General features: G+C 32.0%; 1 protein-coding gene across 3 annotated transcripts in view; it reads right to left on the bottom strand.

Moving 5' to 3' along the window:
• Positions 1-26784, bottom strand: part of PHF14 (PHD finger protein 14) — a 138373-nt gene that overhangs the window by 16836 nt on the left and 94753 nt on the right. For 2 of the 3 annotated variants that reach the window (XM_031679619.2, XM_072964919.1), the window contains one exon: positions 23297-23414. In XM_031679619.2, the coding sequence (XP_031535479.2) occupies positions 23297-23414 (118 nt within the window). Of the gene's footprint in view, positions 1-494; positions 572-23296; positions 23415-26784 lie in introns of those variants that run through there. The other variant, XM_072964920.1, reaches the window with a different exon arrangement.

The following is a 26784-nucleotide window of genomic DNA, read 5'->3' on the forward strand; positions in this document are numbered from 1 at the left end:
GCCGACAGACAGCTATTTAGCAGCAGCACTGCACCCATGGCATACAATAGATCTGGCAACTGTGGAAGTCACAACAGCTGTTCACTGTACTCAGCCTCACACTGATGTTAATATGTGAAGAGAAATGAAAATAGAACGGATTTTACAGAGAAAGGGCAAGAAACTAGGTTTGAAGTAAGATGACAGGAAATTTAAACTGTAGTCAACAGTGTTACTTATGTGAAGCAAATGCTTACTGATTATTTCTTCTGCCGTTCCTCCCCAACCTGTTTTTTAATACCAGTTGACTTTAACAAGACAGGTCTAAATGCATCATAAGTTAATTCTTTATCAGTTTTCATATATCATCCTTTACCTTGGTCAGCCAGCTGAAAATTATGCAAGCTATAAATTAGCTTTAAACAAGCTCTGAATCAGGTTGGAACTGGTTTTCGAATTAAAGAGCCTTCAGTATATTACAAAGTGCTGTCATTTTATTACCTCAATCAATTCTGTGTGGCCTGAGGAAGGAAATGAATGCTGTCTTCATTTGCAATGGGTTTATCTCTTACAGCAGGCTCTGGAAACGTAACTGCAGCAATGAATTGAAAGCTAAAGTTACATTTAACATTGCCAATGCAAGAAATTCTTGCTCCTTAAAAAAGTTGGAGTTTCAAAGGAAGAAAAGGCATTTCTATACTGTGAAAAATATACAAAAAATTAACACTTGATTAAACTTAAATTTTAGAGTATTAAAGAAATATGGTTAAAGTCAATATTCTATTAAAATAATTTTAAGTGGTCCTCAAATAAAGAAAAAAACACAATGGATGTGTTATTTTCAGTGTTTCAGAAGTACTAGACATAATCATAAATTTCACCTTTAGTGAAAACCATTTCATTTCTTTTTCCTGTGCAACTAAATAGAAAAGTGAATTTCATACTAGTCAGGTGCACTGTCACTGTTACCAGACTCTAAACCACAGAAAAAAGAACCAAGAAAAAAAAAGCCCTAAAAAGTAAGTATTATTTGTTACTCTCTCCATTTTAAAGTGAGGAAATGAGGCACAGAGACATTAAGTCATTTGCTCAAGTTTACACAGTTACCTATACAATGTGATTCAACGCCTATTCTTAAAGGAGAAAAGAGACTATTTGACTAAGAGTACAGGGGCACCGAGTATGGCTTAGAAGGCATGTCAAGTGAAGGAAGAGTTCCAGTGACAATGAACAAATCAGCATGTTTATGTGCAAGTACTCACATAACACACATATAACACAAGAAAGCTTTCAGTCTTTTGACGAAGTTTGCTTACAAGACCGTGTTACTCGACCTAATCAATCACTGTGTACCCTTCGGCAGTTTGAATTTACTTGTGATTTTGCAAAATGATTTTAGACGTCTATGTTTTAGCACTGAACTTGTTTTTAGTCACTAAGTAGATTTAATGATAATATAAAATGCTTTCTGAAGTGCTGAATGACAGATTAATAAATGACAGTAGAAAGAACACTAACTAGCACTAACCAGGTCATAGCTCTGCCATTAACTAACTGTGGAACCCTGAGATTAACTGGAGGTTACTTTGAGTCTCACTTCCCCTTAACTGTGAAATAAAGCATCTTGACTAGATTATTTAAATTATTTAACCCTGTAAGTGATAGTGAAATCAATTTAGTGAAGACTGGTCAGCATTTTTTAATCTAAAAAGAACAATTACCAGCATGCCTTTATTTCATGAAATCTTTTAGTTATATATAACAAACTATATAAAATAAATCTCTCAATAAAAAAAGTTTGTGAATCACTGGTCTAAACGGTTTCTCCTCTTTTTCTGATCCCTAATGTCCTCCAAAGGGCACCAAATAGACCTTCAGTGGCTTCAAATTCAAGATGTAATATGTACAACCCTTCATGATATGGTCTCAGTCTACCCTTATAACCATTTGGTTTGCATTAAAAACATATTAGCTGAAAAGAATACATTTTCTCCATTGAATTGCCTTTACTGCTTTGCCAACAATCAGTTGATTTATATATATGTGGGTCTATTTCTGGCCTGTCTATTCTGTTCCACTGATCTATGTCTAATATATTTTGCCAATACCACACTGTCTTGATTACTGTAGCTTTATAAAAAGTCTTGAAGCCAGATAGTTTCAGACCTCCAAATTTGTTCTTCTTCAACATTGTGTTAGCTATTCAGGGACTTATGTCTTTCCATGTGAACTTTAGATCAGTTTGTCAACATCAACAAAATAACTTGCAGGGATTTTGATTGGGATTGCAGTGAATTTATAGTTGATGTTGGAAAGAACTGTCATCTTGATGGTATTGAATCTTCCTATCTATGTACATGGAATATTTCTCCATTTGATTTTGATTTCTTTTACTGTAATTCTGTAGTTTTCCTCATATGGATCTTGTACATATTTTGTTAGATTTATACATAAGTATTTGATTTTTTTTTGTTTTTGGTGCTCGTGAAATTGGTATTGTGTTTTAAATTTCCAATTTCAATTTTCATGGCTGGTTGTAAGAAAGTAACTGACTTTTAAATATTAACAATGGCATTGGAACACTTAGACACCCATGTGAAAAAAAGAATCTACACACAGATCTTAAACTTTTCACAAAAATTAACTCAAAATTATTTAGAAACCTAAATATGAAATGCAAAACTATAAAACTCCTAGAAGAAACAAGATCTAGATGACTATGGGTTTGACCATGACTTTTTAGATACAACACCAAAATCACTATCTGTAAGAGAAAATGATTAAGTTAAACTTCATTAAAATTAAAACTTCTGATATGCAAACAAGTGTCTAACAGTGGTTGAATGGATAAAGAAGATGTGGTATACACAATGGAGTACTACTTAACCATAAAAAAGAATGAAATCCTGCCATTTGTGACAACATTGACGGACGCTGAAGGTATTATGCTAAGTGAAATAAATCAGATGGAGAAAGACAAATGCTGTATGATTTCACTCACATGTGGAATCTTTAAAAAAAAACAACAAATGAACAAACAAAATAAAAACAAACTGAAAGATACAGAAATCAGATTATTATCCGATCTGACAAAAGACAGGCATCCAAAATGTAAAAGAACTCTTAAAATTCAACAATAAGAAGCAAACAACCAAATTAAGAAATAGGCAAAAGATCTGAAGAGATAGCTCACCGAAGAAGATACATAGGTGGAAAACAAGCATATAAAAAGATGTTCAAGGGTGGAGGGTGGGAAGGGATAGACTGGGCTTTAAAAATTGTATAATAGATAAACAAGATTACACTGTATAGCACAGGGAAATATACACAAAGTGTTATGATAACTCACAGAGAAAAAAATGTGACAATGAGTGTGTATATGTCCATGAATGACTGAAAAATTGTGAACACTGGAATTTGACACAACATTGTAAAATGATTATAAATCAATAAAAAATGTAAAAAAAAATAAAGGCAGCTGACAAGGATATATTGTACAGCACAGGGAATATAGCCAATATTTTATAATAACTGTACATGGAGCATGGTCTTTAAAAATTGTGAATCACTGTGTTGTACACTTGACACATGTAATATTGTATATCAACTATACCTCAATAAAAAAAAAAGGAAAAAAAAGATGTTCAACATCATATGTCATAAGGGAAAGGCAATTTAAAACAATAATGAGGTATTACTACACATCTATTAGAATTGCTAAAAGTCAAAACACCAACAACACTAAATGCTGGGAAGGATGTGGTGCAACAAAAACTCTCATTTATTACCAGTGGGAACACAAAATGGTACAGTTAATTTTGGGAAGCAGTTTGGCAGCTTCTTACAAAACTAAACATATTTTTACCATATGATCCAGTAATCAAGTTCCTTGATTTTTCCCAAATGAGTTAAAATTCATTCATGTCTACATAGAAATTTGTACATGTATGTTTATAGCAGCTTTATTCATAGTTGCTGAAATTTGGAAAGATTGTTGTATACACAACAAACTAATTGTACACACAGTTTCTCTCTCACCTTCAATAGATGAAAGGATAAATCAACTGTATATCCAAACATACTGTATGATTCCAACTATATGACATTCTGAAAAAGGCAAAATTATGGAAACAGTGAAAGATCTGTGGTTGTCAGAGGTCTAGGGAAGGGAACTGGGGGTAAACAAGTGGAGTATAGTGGCTTTTTAGGGCAATGAAACTATTCTGCATGATACTGTAATGATGGATGCAATTCACTGTATGTATGTCAAAACCCACAGAAAGACCACCACCAGAGTGAAACATAATGTAAACTACAGACTGGGGGTGATAGTGATGTGTCAGTGTAGGTTCACTGATGGTAGCAAATGTACCAGTTAGGTGAGGGATGTCCCAAGTTGGGGAGGTTGTGCATCTGTGGGGACAGAAGTTATATGGAAACTCTGTACTGTCTACTAAATTTTGCTGTGAACCTAAAATGTAAAAATAAATAAGTAAATTAAAAAGAAGAAAGAAATGAACTATCAGGCCATGAAAAAACATGGAGAAAACGTAAATGTATATTACTAAGTGAAAGAAGCCAATGTGAAGAGGCTATATACTATGTAACTCCAACTGTATGACATTCTGGAAAAGGCAAAACTGGAGACAGCAAAAGGATCTGTGACTGCCAGGAATTTAGCAGGAGAGAGGGAGAGATAGGTGGAATACAGGGGATTTTTAGGGCAGTGAAACTAACCTATATGATACTGTAATGGATATATGTCATCATTCATTTTTCAAAACCCATAGAACATACAACACACAAAAATGAATACTAGGGTAAACTATGGACTTTAGTTAGCAATAATGTATAAATATTGGCTCATTAATTATAACAAATTTACCACACTAACGCAAGATGTTAATAACAGAGGAAACTATATAGTTTTAAAGTTTTATATATTGTAAGAGTGGGGGTGAGAATGAGGAGGCATAAGGGAAACTGTCTACTTTCCACTCAATTTTTCTGTAAACCTAAAACTGCTCTAAAAATAGTCTATTAAAAAATCAAAAAGAAAAAAAATAGCAACTATTATTAGTACAAATATTACTTTTCAAATTATTATGCAGTTTTCCTCCATACAAATTGTACACACACAATTTTCTCCATTTATGCTCTTCAAATATTAGAAAGGCCTTTGAAGTACAGTAGCACATGATAGCATTATAGCTCCCTGACTTCTTCAAGTTAGGTTTTAACTGTGTAGTTTGTGGAATGTAAGCTAGAGTGAAATGTGTCCATCTCCAGATATGATTTTAAAAGCCATTCTGCAATTTGTCGTATTTCCTGCTACAGTGCCTTGGACCACATATGTTGAAATAAGCCTGCCATCAGCTTGGGTTCCCATGTGACTATGATGAACACAGCTGCTCTTCCAATCTGTATTGACATGTTACTCATATGAGAAATCAACTTGTGCTAGTTCACTAAAAATTGGGGATTTTTTTTTGTGTGTGTGTAGCATAACCTAGTGTGTGTTAGCCTGTTTTAACTTACATTCCTGTCAAATCTAACTTAATTTTCCCAACTCCATTCAAATGGCATTTTATCCACAATCTCTTTTTGACTCTTGGAGCTGAAGGCAATGTTTCTAGTCTTTCAATTCCCAGTAGCTTATCTGCAACTTCTAATGGCACATAATACTTTAAATCTTATATTAACACTTTAAATCTTGTATTATAATTATATCCAGACATGTCTTATCTATTCTACTAGAACATACTTTTTTTTTAAGGGCCAGATTCATATCTGATTATCTTAGTATATCTCAAGTACCTAAGCAGAGTATGAGGCATACCTTTTGAATACCATACAGATTTTTATTCAATAAAATGAAGTTTGTAGTGAAGATATATTGGTAGGTCCATCAAGACAAAGAAAATATCTGCATAAATAAAAGTTATTGATTCTTGTCAAATGTTATGTTTCTTACGAAATGTATACAAAAATATGAAATAGACATTTTCTTTCAGTTTAAACTCTTAGACAAACTCATTTGTTCTTCATTTTGGGGGAACCAGTTTCTCTTTAATTTAAAACTGTATCTCTATTCCAAGGAAATTTACTATAATCAATATGTACTTTTAAATGTTAACAGAAATGCTGAGTGAACTAGACAGAAACAGAAGCTATTCTAAGAAAGGGTATTATTTAAACTTGCTGAACAGGTATTTTCTTGTTTCTTACTCTTGGTCTTTTCTGCATATTTGGGTCATTGCTAGCAGAAATTTATGTTTCAGACATCCACTTGTTGTTCAACAAATAGCCTTGGGCATTGATGGCAAAAACTAGAATCTGTACCACTTCTGCTGCCATTCAGCAAAATAAGTTTAAAAAATATTTTCAGTAACAACAAATAGGAAAAGACTAGCAGTAAAGAACTACCAGGAGCATTTAAATCTATCTTCAAAAAATTATGTGTAACATTCAGCCTTCCTTGTCTTCAAGGAATTATGAAAAAATATTCTTGGCCATAACGGTTTGCAATTTAGCTGATAAAACGAGCCTCGACGTAAATAAATGAATAACCATACAAAGAAACATCTACGAATGTCAAATGAACATTCCAGAAAAAAGCAAAAGAAGTTTATCTTAGTCCTAAGGATTGTCAGGAAAACCAGGATTTACGTTGAATATTTAATGAAACAAACAAGAATAGTATCTCACTGATATTTGTAAAAAGAGAGAGGGACGGAGAAGGAAGCAGGGAGAGGGAGACAGAGAGCTATCTGGAATATTGGCATGAGGCTAGATTATAGATGACCTTGAAAGTCAGGGATAAAACTCTGATGTTTGTCCTATGGTATGGACAATGGAGAGCTCATTCTTTGAGTTTTCTAACCTGGAAGGACATATGAAAAGTGACATTTCAAAAAGACTGATTTGGAAAAGGTCTGAGGATGGCTTAATTAGAAGTAGAAGCTTAAGATTCTGAAGAGAAAGACTTGCAATAAAGAACAAAAAGTAAGTGACTTTTTTTTCCTTCTGAGAAAGGAAATGAGAAATTGAGGTACTCTGAAAGCAACAAAAGCTGAAGCAAGAAAAGTAACAAAGACTATTTCTAAGGTTGAGAGGAGATAAGATAAGGATATGGCCCCTTTTTCCTCTGAAGTAAGAGACAGAGTGAATCATCCAGAAAAAAATGAGGGTGATGGAAATAAAACCGAGACTGTGAGATATGTGGCAAATCTCTGAAACAACTGCTACAAGAAATCTGATAAGAAGCTCACAGAAGACAGCAATGAGGTTTGGTTTAACTTAGGAGGCACAGATTTGTAGTGAACCTAAGTCCATAAATTATCCACTTATTTCTAGCCAGAAAAAAGACCCCCAAAACCAAAAACAAACAAACAAACAAAAAACCCAAACCTCAAACAATTGAGATGAAACAATACAGTGGATGCAGAGAAAGCTAAGGAATATAATAGAGGATCCTACTGTTTTTATAAATATATATTAAAATGCCAAATCACAGTTTAAAAGGGGGGAGGAGAATAAAATCAGAAAGAGGAAGATGCACTGGAGTTCTTGAGGAAATTTGAGTCATGATGATAGGGCATTTGACATTCTTACATTAAAGGACTCATGGGGTAGGTGGCATTTTATATATCAATCTCTCATAAACAGTCTAAAATTTCATTTTTAAAAGATACATACTGATAATACTTTCAGAAAATACTTTCTTCAAAGTCTCACACCAAGATTAGTTTGGTAATTCATCAAAGGAGAAACCTGAAGAATGAGAAAAGATGAGACTGGAGAGTAAGGATTTCTTTAAAAGAGGTACTTTAAAAGGAAGTCCTTATGTAAGAGAATTTTTTTTTTTCTGAAAAGTACTCAGGAGTCTGAGGGTCAGAGAGACTGGCTGGTGGTGCATCTGTCTGGTTGTAACAGCAGAGCAGCAAAGATACAGGGCTGCCTGGGGAATGGCTGCTCGTCTGAGCTTGCAGGGCAAGGGTTTGCATGTGCTTACCTGAGGACAAATGACGACCTGTGAAAGAAAGCAAGACTGTCTTTCTAGAAAGGGATCTAGCCAAAGAGAACAGCCTAGTAGAGTGGTGTCATGCCAATCAGAGAGGAGACAAAAGGGCCTTGAGTTCTGAAAAATGAGTTATAAGTAACCCACAAGAGAACCCATCTGTCACTACAAGGGAACAGCAGGTAGGAAAGCCCTAGCAATGAGAAATCACTAAAAACCCATGAAAGGAAGGAGGGGCAAGAGTCAAAGTCCTATATGGCCCCCTTCCAAACTGTAGATTTCCCAGTTTGAAGCAAGTCTGAGATGGGAAGAGGAAAAGCTCTGAATTGGTTGAGGAACTAAAGCCTTGACATTACATTGACTAGATTTTTGATATTAAAAAGACTATTAATACCTCAGGAGACTGGAAAAACCATGAGATATACTGTAGAGTCGCTCAAAAAAAGAAAATGCGACAAAGCTAGTTTAAAGGCATTGGGATAAAAGAATTAAGTTGCTTTCTGTTTGCATCTTGTCTTGAATTCAGGAACAACATTTATTTAGATGAGAATAAAAATGGAAAATTAATCATTTAAATAGAAATCTGGATAGCCTTTAAAGCACTTAATATAGAGAGCAGATAAGATCATTTCTGTTGTCTCATTTTATATGCTTTATTTAAAATTAACTTGAAGAGTTTTTATTTAAAGGTATCAGTTTAAGACTGAAGGACTCCCCTCCACTGCTAAATTGGTATGGTGACTGAAAAACAAAAAAACAGAAAACAAAAGGTCAACTAAGTATTTGACTTTTTAGGGAGGTTCTTATCTTAGGGAAGCATTTTACTGATGAAGAAACATAAATACACTTGATAAATACATAGAATATCGTGTTTCCAAATGCTGCTTTCATTGTCAGGGAAAATGAGGAGGGGTGAAAGTGTAGGAAAAAAGAAAATTTGGGGATTTGAGAACAACTAAATCATGAAGAAAGTTTATCTCACTGCAAAAGTTAGACTCATGAGTAGTAGTAGAACTTAAGAAGGAGCACTCAAAAAGAAATGGAGGATAAGATGTAGTTAATACAGTATTTAGGCTGAAACAGGTTAAAGCTTCCACACAGTCACTAAATATCACAGGGAAAGGGTAGAAAAATGTCTAAATTATATACCACTGTGCTTTTTTTTTTTTTAAAGAGAGTATTTTCTAAAAACATCACCCCATTCACAATCCTAAGATGACCTGAAGTGGGGAAAAATTAATGATAATTAAACTAATGACTGGATACTGTAATGAAGTTTGAATGGAGTTATTAAGTAATGATTTTTTTATTGGTGGTGTGTATGTTGAAACTGCTGCATTAAAATACGAAGATAATGCTGAAATAGCTTATGTTCAATGACTTACTTTAGGTTATCTATATATCTATGCTTTGGAAACTGATTCACAATTATCTGTTAATCTAAATTTAAAACTCTCTTTGGAAACAGAATTTACAGAATACTGTTTGTCTTTAGAAGCTGAGAAAATAGTCCAGTCCCTTAAAAGTGAACTGATAAAAATGCTCTGATGCGGCTTGAACTTTTCGAAGTGATTCTTAAAAATTTTAACCTCTATAAGCATACTTTAAAGAGTTTTCAAACCAGCGAAGCAGATAATCATTTGCAGCCATTATTGAAGGTACATTTAACAAAAAGCCAACTTAACTTCAATACAACACTGTAACATAAACCTTTAAGAAACCTTCAGAGAAAACATTAAAATAGATTGCATCTTAGGCGACCAGAGTTTAAATTAGGAATATGAATTAGAATAGAGGAAAAAAAAGAACAATATATTAAAGCTAGATAAAATAACTTGTAGAAGTTAGAAGTCACAAAAGAACCTAGATGGCTGAGCTAGGGTCACAGGTGGAAATACAGTGGAATAAAAAGTTGAATATATGGATCTTTATCTGTCAAGGAAGAAGGAAACATTATTTAACTTTTTATAGGTGAGGTAATAATTTCATATTCTTTGGTTAACAAACAATTAACAAACGAATTAATCCAAATGAGTCTAGACTGCATTATAATTAGCATTTGATCCACAGATAAACAAGGTATTATTTTTGAATATGAGAATTTTTTACTGCAAAAGAATGCTAATACTGAAAAAAATACAAAATCTTCTAGTTTGTACACAGAGTGGGTGATACTGCACAAATCAGAATATCCTCAAACTATCTTTGCAATGAATATGGTTGTGCACTGAATGTGGTTGGTTTTAGTTTCTTTTTACAGTACAGGTTTTCAAACTCCACAACTCATGAGAAATATTAGGCAGTAATGTAAGAGTCAGCTAAAATACAGTGCTTAGTGCCTAATTAAAAAAAAAAATTCACTTTTAGATCCCTTTCCCTTACCTCCCTCCAAGTACAACAGATTAGTTTCTGCTGGGTCTGCATAAATCATGTATGTTGTCAAGTGGCAGTTCCCTTAACACAGACACTTCTTTCACTGAATTTTATAAAGAAAGGGCCTTGAGGAGTTATAGCCTATCTGCAACACCTTCCAGTAGGAGCATCTTTATCAGTCGATTTGTTTTAAAAATTACCTCCAGGCTTTCTGCTCCAATTCATTAAAAAGATCAAAATAGATTCCACTGAACAAAGTACTTTTCCTTTTCCTGCTACTAGTGGTGTTTGTTTATAACAGAAAAATTACCTTGAGTTTCTACATTATGAAAATTTAAAATGGCTTCAGAACAAAATCTAATTTGAGAATCTCTTGCAAGGAAAAGAAAATACCTATTTCAATATATGATGACAAGTTTCTAAAATGCAGGCTGTAGAATCAGGCAGATCTGGGTTTGAATCACTCTTATACCACTTATTAACTGTGTGATCCTTACTTCTTTGAACTACATTTTTTTTTAACCCACACTTAAGAGATGAAAAACATTACCTACCTTAAAGACTCTGTTGAGGATTAAACATGATTATACATTTTAAGTGCTTAGATAATGTTAGGCAGATAGAGGTACTCAATATATGTTCATTGCTATTATTATTGCTATTATAGTACTTTCTTATCTTTAAAATGCCCCACTTTTTGACCCAGCAATTATACTGAGAGTTATCTGAGCAAAGGCATATCGTACAGTACTTAAAAATCTAGTTAGAAGAGTATTTAACAATATGGAAAACTGTCATATATGCAGTTACATGAAATTTATATATAACATAATGTATAATATAACTGCAATTTTAGAAGAGTAGGATATATTACTGAAACATGAGCAGAATGTAACAGCTTTGGTACTATTATTACAGGTAATATTTAAATATTTTTCTTTATGCTTTTTGGATTTTTCAAATAGTCTACAATAACCATGTATTACATTTATAACAAATTAAAAAACACACACAGTGTATGCAATTCCATTTTTTTTTGCAATTTCTTTTTCTGACTTCAACTTTCTCCAGAAACACAGAGTCAGAGAAAATTAAAAAGTAAGAAAAAAAAGAGTAAGAAACACATATTTTTTAAAGCAAGATTTTTATATAAAGGATGCTAGTTTTATTATACTAGAAATTTGCCAATTTGAATTATTACTCTCCAGCTTTTAAGTTAAATAAGTCAAATAAGAGTCTAACACTTCAATTGTAGCATATTTAATCATATCTCCAAAATAATATTTTACTTGGCAATCAAGTGGATATGTATTCTCCTAGTTAAGCATATACTATTTAAGCTTTATAGTAAAAGGAGGCTATTAGATAGTGAAAATGGCCAGCTAAAACTTATTGGTAAATTTATCACCGTGTCTTAATTATTTGACTAAAGGATAATATTTTAAAAGACAGAAAATCTCTTGATGAATATTAACTCAGAGAAAGTAGACGGATCATTAAATGCTAAATGCCAGGTTTTCCTGTAGCAAAATTGGTATGGTGCTGAGCTCTGTGTATAGATACTGTCACTTGCAGAGCAAGAACAAGAAGACTGAAAACAGGCCAAAGAAGCCTATCAAAAGACCCCCTCAACCCCCAAAAAAGGTCTGCTAAGAAGAGGGAAAGCCAGCGGGGAACAGGCTCACTGAAGGCAAGGAAGGAGTCTATAAAAAGGAGGAAGTTACCAACTGCATCAACAGCCACAAAGAAGAAAAAAAAAAAAAGATGAAGCTGAGTAATTGAGGAAGATTGATGGGGACAAACTGAATCTATAGATCAGAGAAGATCCTTGCGATATTGATGGACAACTTCACAACTCGGGAAGAAGAAAGGGAATATGGTATATTAGCAATCCAGAAATGCTACTATACTGAACCTAAACCAGATGTCAGCAATCTACCTTGAACCTGCCTGTGGGGTTGAAAGAAAGTCCTATTAGGGAAAAGTCTGAGAATGAGTGATATACCCTGTAGGTACTATGGTTAGAGACAAAAACTTCATGTAAGGAAGTTAAGAGATTAGGGTCAATAGCAGTGGTTCTTAAACTTTAAAGAAGCATAATTATCACTTGTGGTGCTTATAATAATGCTGATTCCCAAGCACCGTTCCAGAGATAAGTGATTTTGCAGGTCTTCATGGGCCCCCCAAGTTGTGTATTTAACAGTACTTCAGAAGATGGTAGTGCAGGTGGTTTGTAGGAGAAATCACCAGAATTTGTGGTATATGGATTGACAAGTGATGAAAATCTCACAAATTATGATGTAAATCAGAAGATTAAAAATTTTTTTTGAAAAATAAAGCACAAGAAGGAATAAAGTGGTGTTCACCTAACCTAAATTAAAGTTAATAATTTAATATGGAGCAGGACTGGACTATGCTGGCGCTATGGGGCAGTGGGAGGATAGTGTCTTAAAATTTGTTTTACTTAATTTAACATTTTACCAATGGAAAAAAAAATGTTAAGAACAGCATATCTGATACTCTCAGAAAGAGAGATTAAATTTTTAAAGTAACATGAGGTTAAAAGTAGAGAAATTTATATGCTTTAATTAAGGAAGTATATTACTTGTGGTTTCTTTCACTAGGAATCAGGGGAGTAGTTGGCAGAGAGGGGGGCGGGTATGGGGTGTAAAGATAGGGCCATAAGTTACACGTACAAATCACTGCCCTTTGGCTCATACATACAAAGCACGCATTGAGATTCTACCTTCTTAAAAGAAAGGCATTAGTAGCATCTGAGAATGAGTACAAATTTCCTTATTTACTTAAGAATGAGGCTTTCTCTTGGCACAAATGTTTGTGAGACATATTGAAGGCATGTGATCATTTCATGAAATTCTAAATGTACTTACATAGTATGTCCTAAAAGTTAGTAACTAAATTTCCAAGGATCTACAAGGAATGTAAAAGTGCTAGCCCAGAACTTCCCCCATTTCCATCCTTAAAAGTATTCAAATATTTATACAATAAAAGAATGTGTTGCTGATACATGCCTGTTCTCTAAAAGCCATTCATTAGGCTTGATGACTTTTATTGTCAAAAACTGCATACACCTTGACAAAGTGAATTCATAAGTTATCTTACAGCTGTCTTCAGTGGTTTGTTACTTTTAAATTTTATTTATTTTTTATTTTCATTTGAGTTTCAAGTTTATAGTTTTCCTGATCTTGACATGGAAATAATACCTCTCCTGTCTATGGGAAATTTCTTTGATCTTTCTTCACCTATGAACAAAACATGTCTTCAGTTAAAAACAAGTTCCCCTGAAAGGATCAGTTATGTCTTTTCCTAGTATTCAATACTTGGTAGAGCCAGTGGTTTAAATATAATAGTAAATCTTTACTTTCTAAATATCATGTTTTCTACTTATAAAATAAATAATTAGTATATGATCTGTGTGATTCACAGAGTACCACCATTCTATATTTAATGTGAAATAGTCCTTGCCATCAAAATAAAAAATACTATTTGCTAATATTAAACAACAAACAGAAAAAAAAACCTTATAAAATAGTATATAATTTTAAAACTTTGAAGGGCTTACAAGTGCCTTAGTTTAAAAACAGATTAATTATAGCTTTCACTGTGTCTTCACTCCAGCAAGAAATTAAAACAGACATTTTTGTGAATGAAAAAGTCAGACATGGCCTTAATCTATTTACTGTGAAACTCTGAAAGAGACAAGAAAGATTTTTACTTGGTATGTGTGAAGATAAAAAAAAACACACAAAACTGCTCTTCAGAGGTTACTTTTTAAAAACATTTCTTTCATTTGAAAATCAGAAAATTATCATGAATTTTGAACTCTTCTCTGTGTGGCTAAAATGCTTGCTTATTTTTAAGTATGAGAGGAGATGTCATTTACAGAGCACCTCTACTATTCTAAACATTGCCATTAAAACTTTCACAAATGCGCAGCAACCTGAAGCTCATTGAAGTGAAGCAACTTGCTGAAGGTCACAAGCACTGTAAATAGTTAATATCTAAACCCAGTTTGCTTCTTTCCAGAGCTCATAAAGCTTTTTCCTCTACATTATATTGTATACTTTGACTTTCTGTGTGTTTTAAATTACTCTATTTTCTCGCTCAACAATGGCTCATTTTGTAAGAAATTCCATAAATTTAATGTCAAGTTTTTATAAAAAAAATTATCACTTAAAGATATAAACTACTTATGGATACACATCCAAATTCAGAGATGTCAAAAAATGAATGTGTTAAAATGTATGTAACATGGCATAACACATCTTCACTATGTTCCCCAACCTCTAATCTGTAGTTTCTTATCAATCTTGATAAGCATTCTATCAGAAAGTTAAGATTAGAATGTTTAAATACATTTGATTTCAGAACTGAATTCCACTATCATGGTTCATACTTTGAATTTTCTTAGCTTAGATTTGAAGAAGCCTGAGTTGTAGGCAAAAGAGTACTTAAATCACAATACATAGGTTACAAAAGCAATTTTTTAACAGATAAGTAATTCTACAAAATGATGGAAAAGTTAAACTAAATGTTTAAATTAGAAGAAAGTAACAATCTAACTGTATCTACATCTAGAATACACGAAATCTCTTTCTGTTTTTTTGAAGCTAGGATTTAAGCCTTTCCTATTATTCAGGTGATACTTTTATAACTCTGAGAACAAGCTAGCTTAATTCAACTAGGACTATCTCTTTGCAATGAACAATGTCTCACAATTGCATTATACATAAATACTGGAATAATAAGTTTACATAATTAACATATTCTACATTCCTTCTGAATTTTCACAGTGGTATGTTATATAATCCAATTTTAACATTTCAAATGCTGGGTTAATAATGTAAAAATATTCTTATTAACTTTTTAAAAGCTGTAAGGAAATGTCCTTCAGTATCCTAGTTAATAACAGATTTATAGTAGGTGATTTTTTTCTCCAAAATAAAAATAAAAACGTAAAAAAATTTTAAACCAAAGGATAGCATGAAGTTGGTGAGCTCTGAAAGGCATTCCTGTGTATGGCATCCTACTGTACTTTGATTAATTATCTCAGTTATGCTTTAGTTTCTCATCACATATGGTATTCCACAGCATGCTATGCCCACATGCCATCTGAATTAGAAAATGACTCGTTTTCCCAGTTTGTAGGAAGTATAACTTAAAAGGTGACTCAGTTTTTCAACTCTTGAAAATATTAACATAGAAAATATTTGTGTAATTTTAGAGGTTCCAATTATTTTCTCTCTGTAAATATAATGCTGAAATATATAAAAATGCATGTCATAAACACTGACAAATTTTGCCCGGAGGAAAGAAATTCTTTTTTTGAAAAGATTCTTAAGGAAAACCTGATCATGACTTATTGAAGTATACCAACAATATGCTTAATCTGTATTACACAGTCCCCATAAAAATTACCTTAGGTTACAGAACTAAGATCAATACAGATTCCAATTCTATTTTAAAGAATAACCATGAACAATCTTTCTTTTCCTGAAAATTGTTACTCGGTAAAAATATTACTTATGCATAGGTTTCAGAAACATGTCTAGGACAATCAAGTAAACAACTTTTTTGAGCAGGCAATAACGACAAATATAGAGTTCAGTACTTAAATGTTCCATTTAAGCAAATAACACACTCTACCTTTTTTTTTTTTAAGCACAGTACTATCTATAATTATTAGAACTGTTAATGGCTATTACTTTTTTTTTATTGAATTCACAAACCACTGTTACTAGTCTCAAAGTAAAGCACTGTTAGAAACTAAAGACTTAAAACACATTTATACAAACAATTTTGCATGCCAGGGAAAATGCTAGGGTAACCAGCAACATCCTGAACTTAGTCTAGGATAAGGTAGAAGATCACGTGGAAGTCTGTGGGCTTTATCCTGCATGCTAGCACAGAGGAAACCTAAAGTTTAAATATTTAACCATAGCCATCACCAACGATAACCACACCACAGTTTTAATTCTGAGGCTTTTAATAAGTCTACAGCATTCTAATTCAGAATATTGTATAAACAAATATTCTCCAGACTTTTACATAACTGTATCAGTAAAAAGCAAATCAAAACTTAGTAACGCTTGGTAAAGCATATTGTTATAACCTCTACTGTCACACAAATCCTAGAAGAAAACTGAAATAAGACCGTTAAGCAGTATGAGTTTTACCTGAAAATGACTTATCAGTCAACTGTGCTAAATTTAGAAACTTATAATGTAACCTAGTGCCAGATAAAATCCCAGAGGTCAAATGAATAGTTAAAATATTAAAAAGTCTTTTTTTTATGGGTCAGTTATATGCTTCAAATTTAGAAGATCTTTAAAGGATAATTCATTTAAATTTTATATTTTTCATAAATCTTCATAATACATAAAACTCAGACATTCAATTTCCAACATCACCAGGTTCAATTAAATGTGCTTGTTTAATGTATTGTGGCAAGATACTCCTTGGAGAGATTGTTCTGTTCAGCTCTTAAAGAGGCAAAATTCTCAATGACTGTTTTATTTGAAAATAAATACTTATATATACATCTACATAAGCATATCAGTAATATAATTCTAGTAGCTCAATGCAGAAAATCTGGAAAATAAAACAAAAAATTAAAAAAAAATTATACTTCCCTACTTAGGAATTTCTAACACAAATGATTATCAGAAAGTACCACTTGCCTGAGCTGGCATGTCATGCATTTATAGTTCCAGAAAATCTCCCATAGGGATTTAGATGAGATTTCTATGCATGTGAATTCAACTTATTACTACTCAAAAAGAGTAGTATACTACAAAGATCAAATAAGAGTGAAACAGATGGAGGTCTCCAAGCTGACAGCTCATCTTACACTAGTCAGATAATGACCTGTCATGTATACTCTTTGGCTTTTCACAAAGCAGAGCTTATAAAGGATGAAAAGCTAGGATCGTAACTGGCACAGTCACTGTAAAACATGATGTGTATCTAAATTCTCAGCAGCACTTGTGAATATATATGACTTGGATGAAGCATCTTTAAAAGAAATATTTATACATGTTCATTTAACTATGTCAAAATAAGTTATCTTCATTTGAGGTGTTTAAGCACACAGAAGTTGTTGAGATTTATATCAAGTAAACCCTAGAAAAAAGAGAATAATGACCTGTGCCCTATATTAAAAAAAATACAATATTAAGTTTACCTTTTAACTTAATATGTAGTATAGAACATAATTTTAAAGTGTCAGTTGGTTGAAGTTTGACTTTGGGTATATGCACTGTGTAGTTTAAAACTGTTAAAAAGTTAATTTTTAGTTTAAAAGCCTTTTTTAGTAACTTAAGAATTTGTAATATACATAAAACAATGCCTCTTATTCCTGACTGCTCATTAAAATAATTTTAGAAGCTTATAAAAATTAAAAATGTCTGCCCTCTATTCCTCTCTCTCCCCTTCCTGAAACATTCAATCTAAAAGCCATCAGGTTATGGTAAGCAAAGTAGGTGTCAATGTGGATTGGGGTGGAAGATGACAGGAGATTAGTTTTATATCAGGGAATTAATCATATAATATATATCAAAGATAATGGGAGCGAGTTTTTGGTGAGAGAGGTACAAATATAAAAAAAGAGAAAACTAGAATGGTTTCCAATGCCTATAAAAACATGTAAGTATAAATGTGAATGTCAATGAATGTAAATACATGTATCTGGTCCTTGGCTCTGTCTACTGAGAAGATCCAGGAGGAGCAACATCCCAGTAACACTGAGCATGTCTATACCAAGATCTTGGTTTCTAAATGCCATTCTCCACTAAAAAAGAACCAGAGCTCCTTGGAGAAATGGCTGATTCTAGGAGTAGGGGAAGGGAAAGCAAAATTTGAGCCTGGAAACCTTTTAGTAAGGAAGCACTCAAAGGTTGCTGGGATCATATGGAAAGGACACAGGTGCCAGGTAGAAGTGGCAGAAGCCAGGCGGAAGTGGTTTCCATTAGCCAAATTTGGGACAATTTTAACATCAAAATAAATAATGCTAATAAACAATATAACCCACTGAAAACAAAATAAAAGTTTGATGAGGAATAGGATATTTACAGTCTCAAGATTCTTCCTCACAAGTTACTTATTAATTATTAAAAGGAAGAGAATGGAGAAGACTTGCAGATAATTCCTCAGTCAAGTGATTAAAGTTAACATCGCATCTACGGTTCAAACAAAAATCATGTGTCACCTGACAGAATGCACACTGCATCACATCTGTGGTATTCTTATCAGAGATGCATAAAATGAATCTAACTGCAAGAAAAGATCAGAAAAGTGCAAAGTGAAAGACATTCTATAAAATAACTGTTCTGTAATTTTAAAAAGTGGCAAGGCAATGAAAGTCAAGGAAAGACTAAGGGACTGTCCAGATTAAAGACTAAAGAAACATGAAACTAAATGCAATGAATGATTCTGTACTGGATCCTTTTGCTATAAAGGACATTACTAGGACAAATAGCAAAACTGGAATGAAGTCTGAGGATTAGATGGTAATAATGTGTCAGTGTTAACTTCCTGATTTTGTTGGTTATATTCTGGATATGTAGGAGGATGAGAAAACACTGACAGATGTAAAGCAGAGGCATGTCAAATGTATTTTCAGGAAGATCACTCTAGTAACAGTATAGGACTATGGTCTCCAAACTCTGCTACGGATGTACCCCAATACTAAAATATTTTAAATATGCACTTTACATGTGTGAAGTTATATATCTATTCTATAGTATTAATGTTATTTATATTATAAAACACACTCAGACTTAAAATTACAATAGAATGCTATTATACAGAATTAGATTACTTTAATTAGTCATTCTGTCTGTCTCCTGGGGTGCAAACACTTCATTCTGACTGATTCTAGTGAAGAGAATGGATAAAAGAAAAGAAGAGTCTGGCAGACTTATTCATATAGGTTCTAAAGTAGGAGGAACTGATAGAATGAGGAAAAAGTGAGGCACTGAATCAAGTAACAGAGAAGAAAAGGAGCAAAGAGCAGACTGGAGAAATATTTAAGGAAGAATACTTTAGAAGACTCAGCAAGTGATTTTCTATTTGGGACAGAATGATTTAAGAAAGATGGTTCCAGGTATTTGCCTTGGGAGAATGGATGTAAGTAGAGATGGAAGGAAAAATGAAAGATGGGTGAGATGCAGGAGGAAGAATAATACAATGCTTTTCCAGGCATGTAGCATTCATTAGCAATAGTATCTTCACAACACAGTGAAGAACAAGGAGAAATACCTAACGCATGGTGATTGGTAGCAATGAACTAGCCCCAATGAATATGAACGTAGCACACTGTCTAGATAGCTGCTGCCTTGGTCAGATGTCTTTAAAGTACAGCCTATAGGAAAAGGTATGTTTTGTGCATGTGTGTTTGTATGTGTGTAGATTTGAATCTCCATGTGTGAATATGTATACTGATATACCTGTGTCCATATAGTTGGTCATTTTTGAAGAAACCTGAAGTGACCACTTAGGTTTTTGAAGGATTGATAAGGTATAGAAAGTCTTATCATACTTTGTGGGTCTGGGTAGAACAGAAGTCATTCTGTATACAAATAGTGAATCATCATGTTGTACATCTGAAACTAACATAATGTTGTAAGTCAATTATACCTCAGTAAAAAATCATTTTACTGTTAGGTAAATTGTTATTAAATCAATATTACTAATTTAATATACTTAGGTATATTTTATCTTTCATGGACTGAAGTTTAAAATTATGGACTGAGATATGATGAATCTTAAGACTTTTGTGGAAATCCTGTAATTCCATTTCTACAATTTCTATAATTATAAGCAATGGTCAGGATTAGTGACAAGATTTTTGCCATCATAAAGCCCACAGCAAAAAACTCATTACCTGAAAAATAAAGTCATCTATAAATATGTTATGCTGCTGACAGTATAAATGGCATATTTTAGAGTTTCCCCTAGTATGCAAAATTTGGAGACAACATTAGCAGCTAAATAATGTTTAAAGTAAAATGCATTTTTGAGTACTTTCAACTATATACCCTCACCTTGTATAATCTAAAATTCTAAGAAAAATAAATAATTTCTTGCTTAGGAGTCAAATTTTTATAATAAAAGTTAAGACTTCTTGGACTTAGTAATCCTGACTTCCACAGAGAAAGGAAGTTGGGTATATAGTTTATGGCAATAATAACTTTATATTTACCTTCCCCTACCTAAATTTATTGGCAACTGATACACATCTTTTCTCTTGGCAATAACTAGTTCTACCTTAGCTTTTCATGTCATTAAAATATATAAGCACGGCAAATATACCCACTATTACCTAACAAATACCATTTCACCAAAACAGATAGAAGAAAATGAAGGATAAGCAAAATATACTAACTTTTATTCTGGGTTTCATTTAGGCCCTAAAATGATACTAATTTTCTTGACTCAGATATTAATAATATAATACTTTCTTAATTTAAAAGCTTCTACAGCAATTTACTGATTTATAAAGCATGACATTATCTATCAATGTTTTCTTTTTGGCACCCAATACTAGTAAACACCTTATAAAGGAAAATGTAAACAGAAATTTAATACCTGCTGGTTAGGAATAGAAATCTTCAAAATGAGCAAAACAATTGATACAAAACAACTATTCAAGGGAATGAATTAAGTTTCCTTAACTTTCAGTTTAACTATCACATTAAATTTAATTTTTCATTGGAAAAAAGTACAAGTATGTAACATTCATGTTGGTATGATAAAAATACAAGTCCATTTCACCACTGTAATCCTTATTATAAATTGCTGTGACATTCAGCAGTTAGATACAATATTTACATGAAATTTTGAAAATGTTAGCTGTTTATATTCAGTATTCATTCAATCCCAGGTCAAAGAGAATACAGCAAATACAATGCAAGTTTTCTAACCACTGCCTTCCTAATGGATTTCCATTCAGAGTCCAAAGATCTTATTTTCTGGCAGAAAGGGAAAAACCAAGACAAGAACATCTTACCCTACTCAGTGATACTGGCATGTGCTGCATTTACAAAATATTCATTTTGTATACTCCCAACATATGTGAAATATGCTCTCTTGCATTTTCAATATTCATTAATTAAATTACTATGTAACTTAACAAAGCCACTCTCTGTATTTAATACAATGCTACATATTTACAGTAGTACAGTCTTTTCAAAAGAATTTATACAAAAAGGCTTATTTATAAAATGCAGTAAATCCTTTTCAAAAGTTGCTTCCTTAATTGCTTTTTAAGGTTAGAAGAAAACCCCAAACAACAAACACAACTAGAAAAATTATATTATACCATAAAAAGTCCAATAAGACAACTATTTAAAAGCTATAGTATGCCACTAAGCTTTTTTCCTTTAAATACAATTTCTGGAAAGCATTTTAAAATTATGCAGTAAGACTTTTTGTTATTAAATATGCTCCCTCTTAAATCTGGGTCTTAATAAAATAACTGGAAAATAATTCTTGATACTGTATAGTTTAAAACCTTGGGCAAAAATCCTTGATTATTAAATAAAATACAGAGTATATCCTATTTTAATACTCATTATATAAACATGTAATATTTTAAATAAGTTTGGTTATTTAAAAAAACTCTTCAAATAGTTTTTTTTTTTTTACTATAGTCAAATGCTTTTCTGCCATTTTAAATAAACTTTTGCCGATGGCTTCTGTGGTAAGCCGGAATAAATCATTCTAACTGATATATTTTTGATTCCATGATCAGACAGGGCAAATGTGAGATATGCTCCGTTGAATTTTCAATATTCTGTATCAATTTTAATTCACTCTAAGAAAAACAAATGCACTTATAAGTAACATTTAGGAAAGATGGCTTGAGGTCCATATTACAATAGTTAATTACCATTGTCTTTTTAAGGAAGAACAATTCGATTAACCCAGAGCTGATCACACTGTCTGAGTTCAAATATATTCAATATTTCTGTCACATGGGTCAAAACAGCAGGAATCTAGCTACTTACTCACACATTAAAAAAAACAAACACAATAGGGACAGACTGGGAGTCTGAGATTTGTAGAAACTGACAAGTATATGTAGAATAGATGAACAAATTTATACTGTATAGCACAGGGAAATATATACAAGATCTGTTAGTAGCTCATGGTGAAAAAGAATATGAAAATGAAAATATGTATATTCATATATGACTGAAAAATTGTGCTGTACACCACAAATTGACACACTGTAAACTGACTATAACTTAATAAAAAAAAACCCACAATAATCTTAAACTGTGGATCATCACAATTTAAGGTTATAATATTTATATTCAAAAGACATCATTTCAATAATTTATTTTTTGTGATAAACTAGGAAAAAACCTATTAGAAATTTCAGCCTTTCCACTCATCTAAAATAAATACAAGAAAAAGAATTTAGGTTATGAAAACTAGTCTTCTCCAAGAATAGACCTTATAAAACATTCACAATATACTTATTTTACCTTAAGATGAGTCATCTATAAAAATAAATTGGATTTTATTGGTTATTCTTTGGGTTAACTTTTTTTTTTTTTATCAAAACAAATTTCCCTGGCATTCCCTAGGTGTGTTAAATTAACAGAGGGTGACTTTTTTTGGCTACTAGAGAACTATTCAATATGCTACACAACATGAAGAGTACACAAAACAGCTAAAATATTTTAATGAGGAAATTTATATAACTTAGTAGAGCTCTTTACTCTTGAATTTAAGGGCAATAAAATCACCATGGCAATATATTCTTAAAGTGTATTAGATTAAAATATTGGTTTCTCGTATTCCAATTTTCTTTAAAGTTAGGAAACTGATGGTGAGATACAGAAAAGCTATCAAAATAAAGAGAAGCAACACTTTTTTTATTGGTTCCCCCCTTACCTTAGAAGATGAAGAATCACACTCCTGGCATATCCATCCATAGCCTGTTTGTTTAGGAGACTTTTTCAAAGGAGGATCCAGGCAACCAAAATGGTAGCATAGTCTGCATTCATCACACCTGCAGGGTGAACATATTTATGGTATATATTAATAATATTTTAAAAAATCTTTTTCAGAGAAAAAATGGCAAACTATTACATATTTCAACTATAACACTGTTAATTCTATCCTTAGCTGACAAGATTATTAATGTGTATGACAAAGACAATCTACACCTGAAATAAATGTTTTAGAAAAAAACCCAAAAACAATAAAATTGACAAACAAAACAAATATCATTCAGAACACTTTGATAGTAGAAATGTTAAGAGTATATGAATGTGTATAGCCATATATGTTCAAAACTAGCAAACATTAACAATTTCAATTCTGAACTTCAATAATAATCACTTGTCCATTAGTTTATAAGTGTTTAATAAAATACATATAATTCAATATTATGAAGTATATCCAATACATTGTGATTATTTAAAAAATTTTAGAATAATGAATTCTACTAGGCTACTCTAAGCTTAATTTTATGTAAAATTCATGTACCTCATCACTCTCTAAGTTAAGAAAGACTGTAAATAAACTTGCTAATGTTTATAGCACGCTAACACAAACTATAGCAAATGAAACCATTCTAAGAATTTGACATTATTTTCTAAAACATAAATTTTCTCAAAATTTACCTGTCACTGTAGATGCATTTGGTTTTTCAGAGTACCTTCTAGTACATTCTAAAGCTTATTAACAAATGTTTTGATAGTATATCTGCCACCTATGATGTACAAAATCTAAGAAAACTATCATACCTATTCTTCGTTTCAGACAATCTCATCCTGCTGACAATGAAGAAAGATCTGTATTATTTCAGTGTTTTGTAAAAAGAAATTTGCGTCAGTTGGAATAGAAAGACCAAAATTTAACAACAAATAACAAAGATGTATACATCTTATAGAAAGGATTATACACCAGATTTTCTTTGTGCTTTAAAAAATACTTTCTCTAAACCTATCTATCAGATTCTCTTTATAAATACTTTCTCTTACTAATTTTAAACTTTAAAAGTTGAGAAAACCACAACTAAGGAATCAAGGAAGCAATTCTATAGGACACGTATTACTTGAATAATGTACAAAGTTACTATTTAATAACCTTTATTAGAAAAAAAGGGGAAGGAGCTATTGTAAACAACATACAAAGAAAAACAATTGATTTTTTAAATACTATCACAATAAAGGAAACTATAAATCTACATTTATAGTAAAAATTTCGTATCATGCTACAAAACCCAATCTCCCAAAGACTCATTTTGGGGATCAAAAATTTCAGAAAATTTAGCAACTTAGCTAAGTTATTCAGGTATAAAAAGTTTAAAACACAATTGCATGTCATAAATTTACCCACTTCTTCCTCTATAACTTTTTCCTTATGAACCAAATAAACTTATGTACTTTTCCAAAACTTTCGTTTAGACTCAACAGATGGATCTGAATAAAAGTGTTTACTATAAGAATTCTAGCTATAGTAAAAATCAAATCAAACAGGAGTAACAGTACTTTATTTACTGTGCTGGTATTATAAATAAACTATGTAAAAATGTTTTAAAAAACAGTTAAAATGTTCAAATACCTGTTCTGGCATTAAGAAAAAATGATAGATAACACCTAACATCAAATATAAAATAAGACTAAACGGCAAGCCCACACAATTTTATGTTTTTTCTTCTCAATTCAACTTACTTATCTTTCAGTAGTCAAAATTTCAATTAAATTAAACACATGGTTATAGGAACCTTCAGAGTATAAGCATTTATGAGTTATAAGAAGGCTGAGATTTCTAGATAGCTTAGGGCATAGTCTTTCGAGCATGGAAACTAGTATTTCAGTCATCTTTAATGCGAAATTTAAAAAGAATCACATTCTTTGCTTCATCAAGAAAATCAAATATAATTTACTCTATCTTTGTCATTTCAAGGTCACAAGTATGAGTAACAGATGCTGCTACGTCTAACAGTGTGCCAGCCTTTTGTGTCTGGAAATGAGTACCATCAGTCTACTGTTCTGTTTAAATTCTTGTATTCAACCTTTGGCTTGAAAAATATCAGCCACTACTTTCTGATATTGTCAGTGTATTTCTCTAAGCAGTATTTCCCCAACAGTAATTTGTTGTGGATTCAGAAACCAAATCACTTAAGACAATGCAATTGACAGTCAAAATAAGCATGAAAATGAGAACTACTGAGTTAGGTACATGGACTCAATATTGGTTAACAATAGTCTTGAGCTTAACTTCAGGTTTTTAAGCAAGTTCAGATTGCCAATAATCTGGGCTTTTGATAGGTAGAGTTATGGTATTAATGTTTTCCTAGTTCATATCAAATTACAACCTAGTTACTGCATGTTGACTTTGTAAGACTGTGCTGTAATAACTTGCAAATTATGATTTCTAGTGTATAACTAGAGTCAAACACCATGATGAATATAAAGGTGAATCATAATTCATTACTTTTCACCTTCATGTACTGAGGTAGTTCTTGCTCATATACATATATATTTCCAGCTAATAAATTAAGAACAAGTTTCCTACACTGGTATAATTTGAATTTGCAGCTGATTTCAGTTAACTGTAAACTCAAGTTATCTTTTAGCTCAAGAATAAATGCAAAAGGCGAAAAAAAGAGTATATGCTAGATTTGTTAGAAGATAATGTTGAATATATGCCATTTGGAAATGGCTTAATCCTCAGTGATTTCTTCATTAGTGATACCTTCTAAAATGATTAGTCTACAGGTGGAACTCATCTATTTGTGATGGGTCCCAGAGGAAAGGCACAATTTGTTTGTTAGAATCAGGATGATATGGGAGTTCTCCCAAGTTCACCTACTAGTAAATAAAATGGTAATTCCAAAGCTAAATAGCAAAAAAGGGGTAGTTAATTCCCTTAGGAACTGCCAAAATTCAGGAGAGGAAAAAATGAAAAGAAAAAGAAATAATGCAATCTTGAAATTAATAGCTCTGCTAATAAACAAATATACAAATATAAGCCCTTCCTAAAAATGACTAAAATTATTTCCATGTAGAAAAATATGGTTGTTTCTACACTAGAATATTTAAGTGAAAAAAAAAAAGCTATAGCTTTATTTGCTGGTAACAAAAATATCCTGAATGATACAAGTGAACTACAGCAGAATTTGTAAGAATTAATGTATCACAGACAAACGTAAGAGACATCATTAAGAATTCTAGAAATAAAGAACAATATAGTTGGTAAAAATATTGGATTACTTATTTCATGCACACACACCACTTTGTAAGCTTTAGCAAAATTTTGTCACCCAACAAATTATGGCTAAGTTACAAATTTAGATCATTTTAAAAACTCAAAAATCAGAAACTCATAAGGATCTGCAGTCATTCTGCTACCTAAAAGCGGAAATAGAG

The sequence above is a fragment of the Vicugna pacos genome, chromosome 7 (genome assembly GCF_048564905.1).
Source record: "Vicugna pacos chromosome 7, VicPac4, whole genome shotgun sequence".
NCBI lineage: Eukaryota > Metazoa > Chordata > Mammalia > Artiodactyla > Camelidae > Vicugna > Vicugna pacos.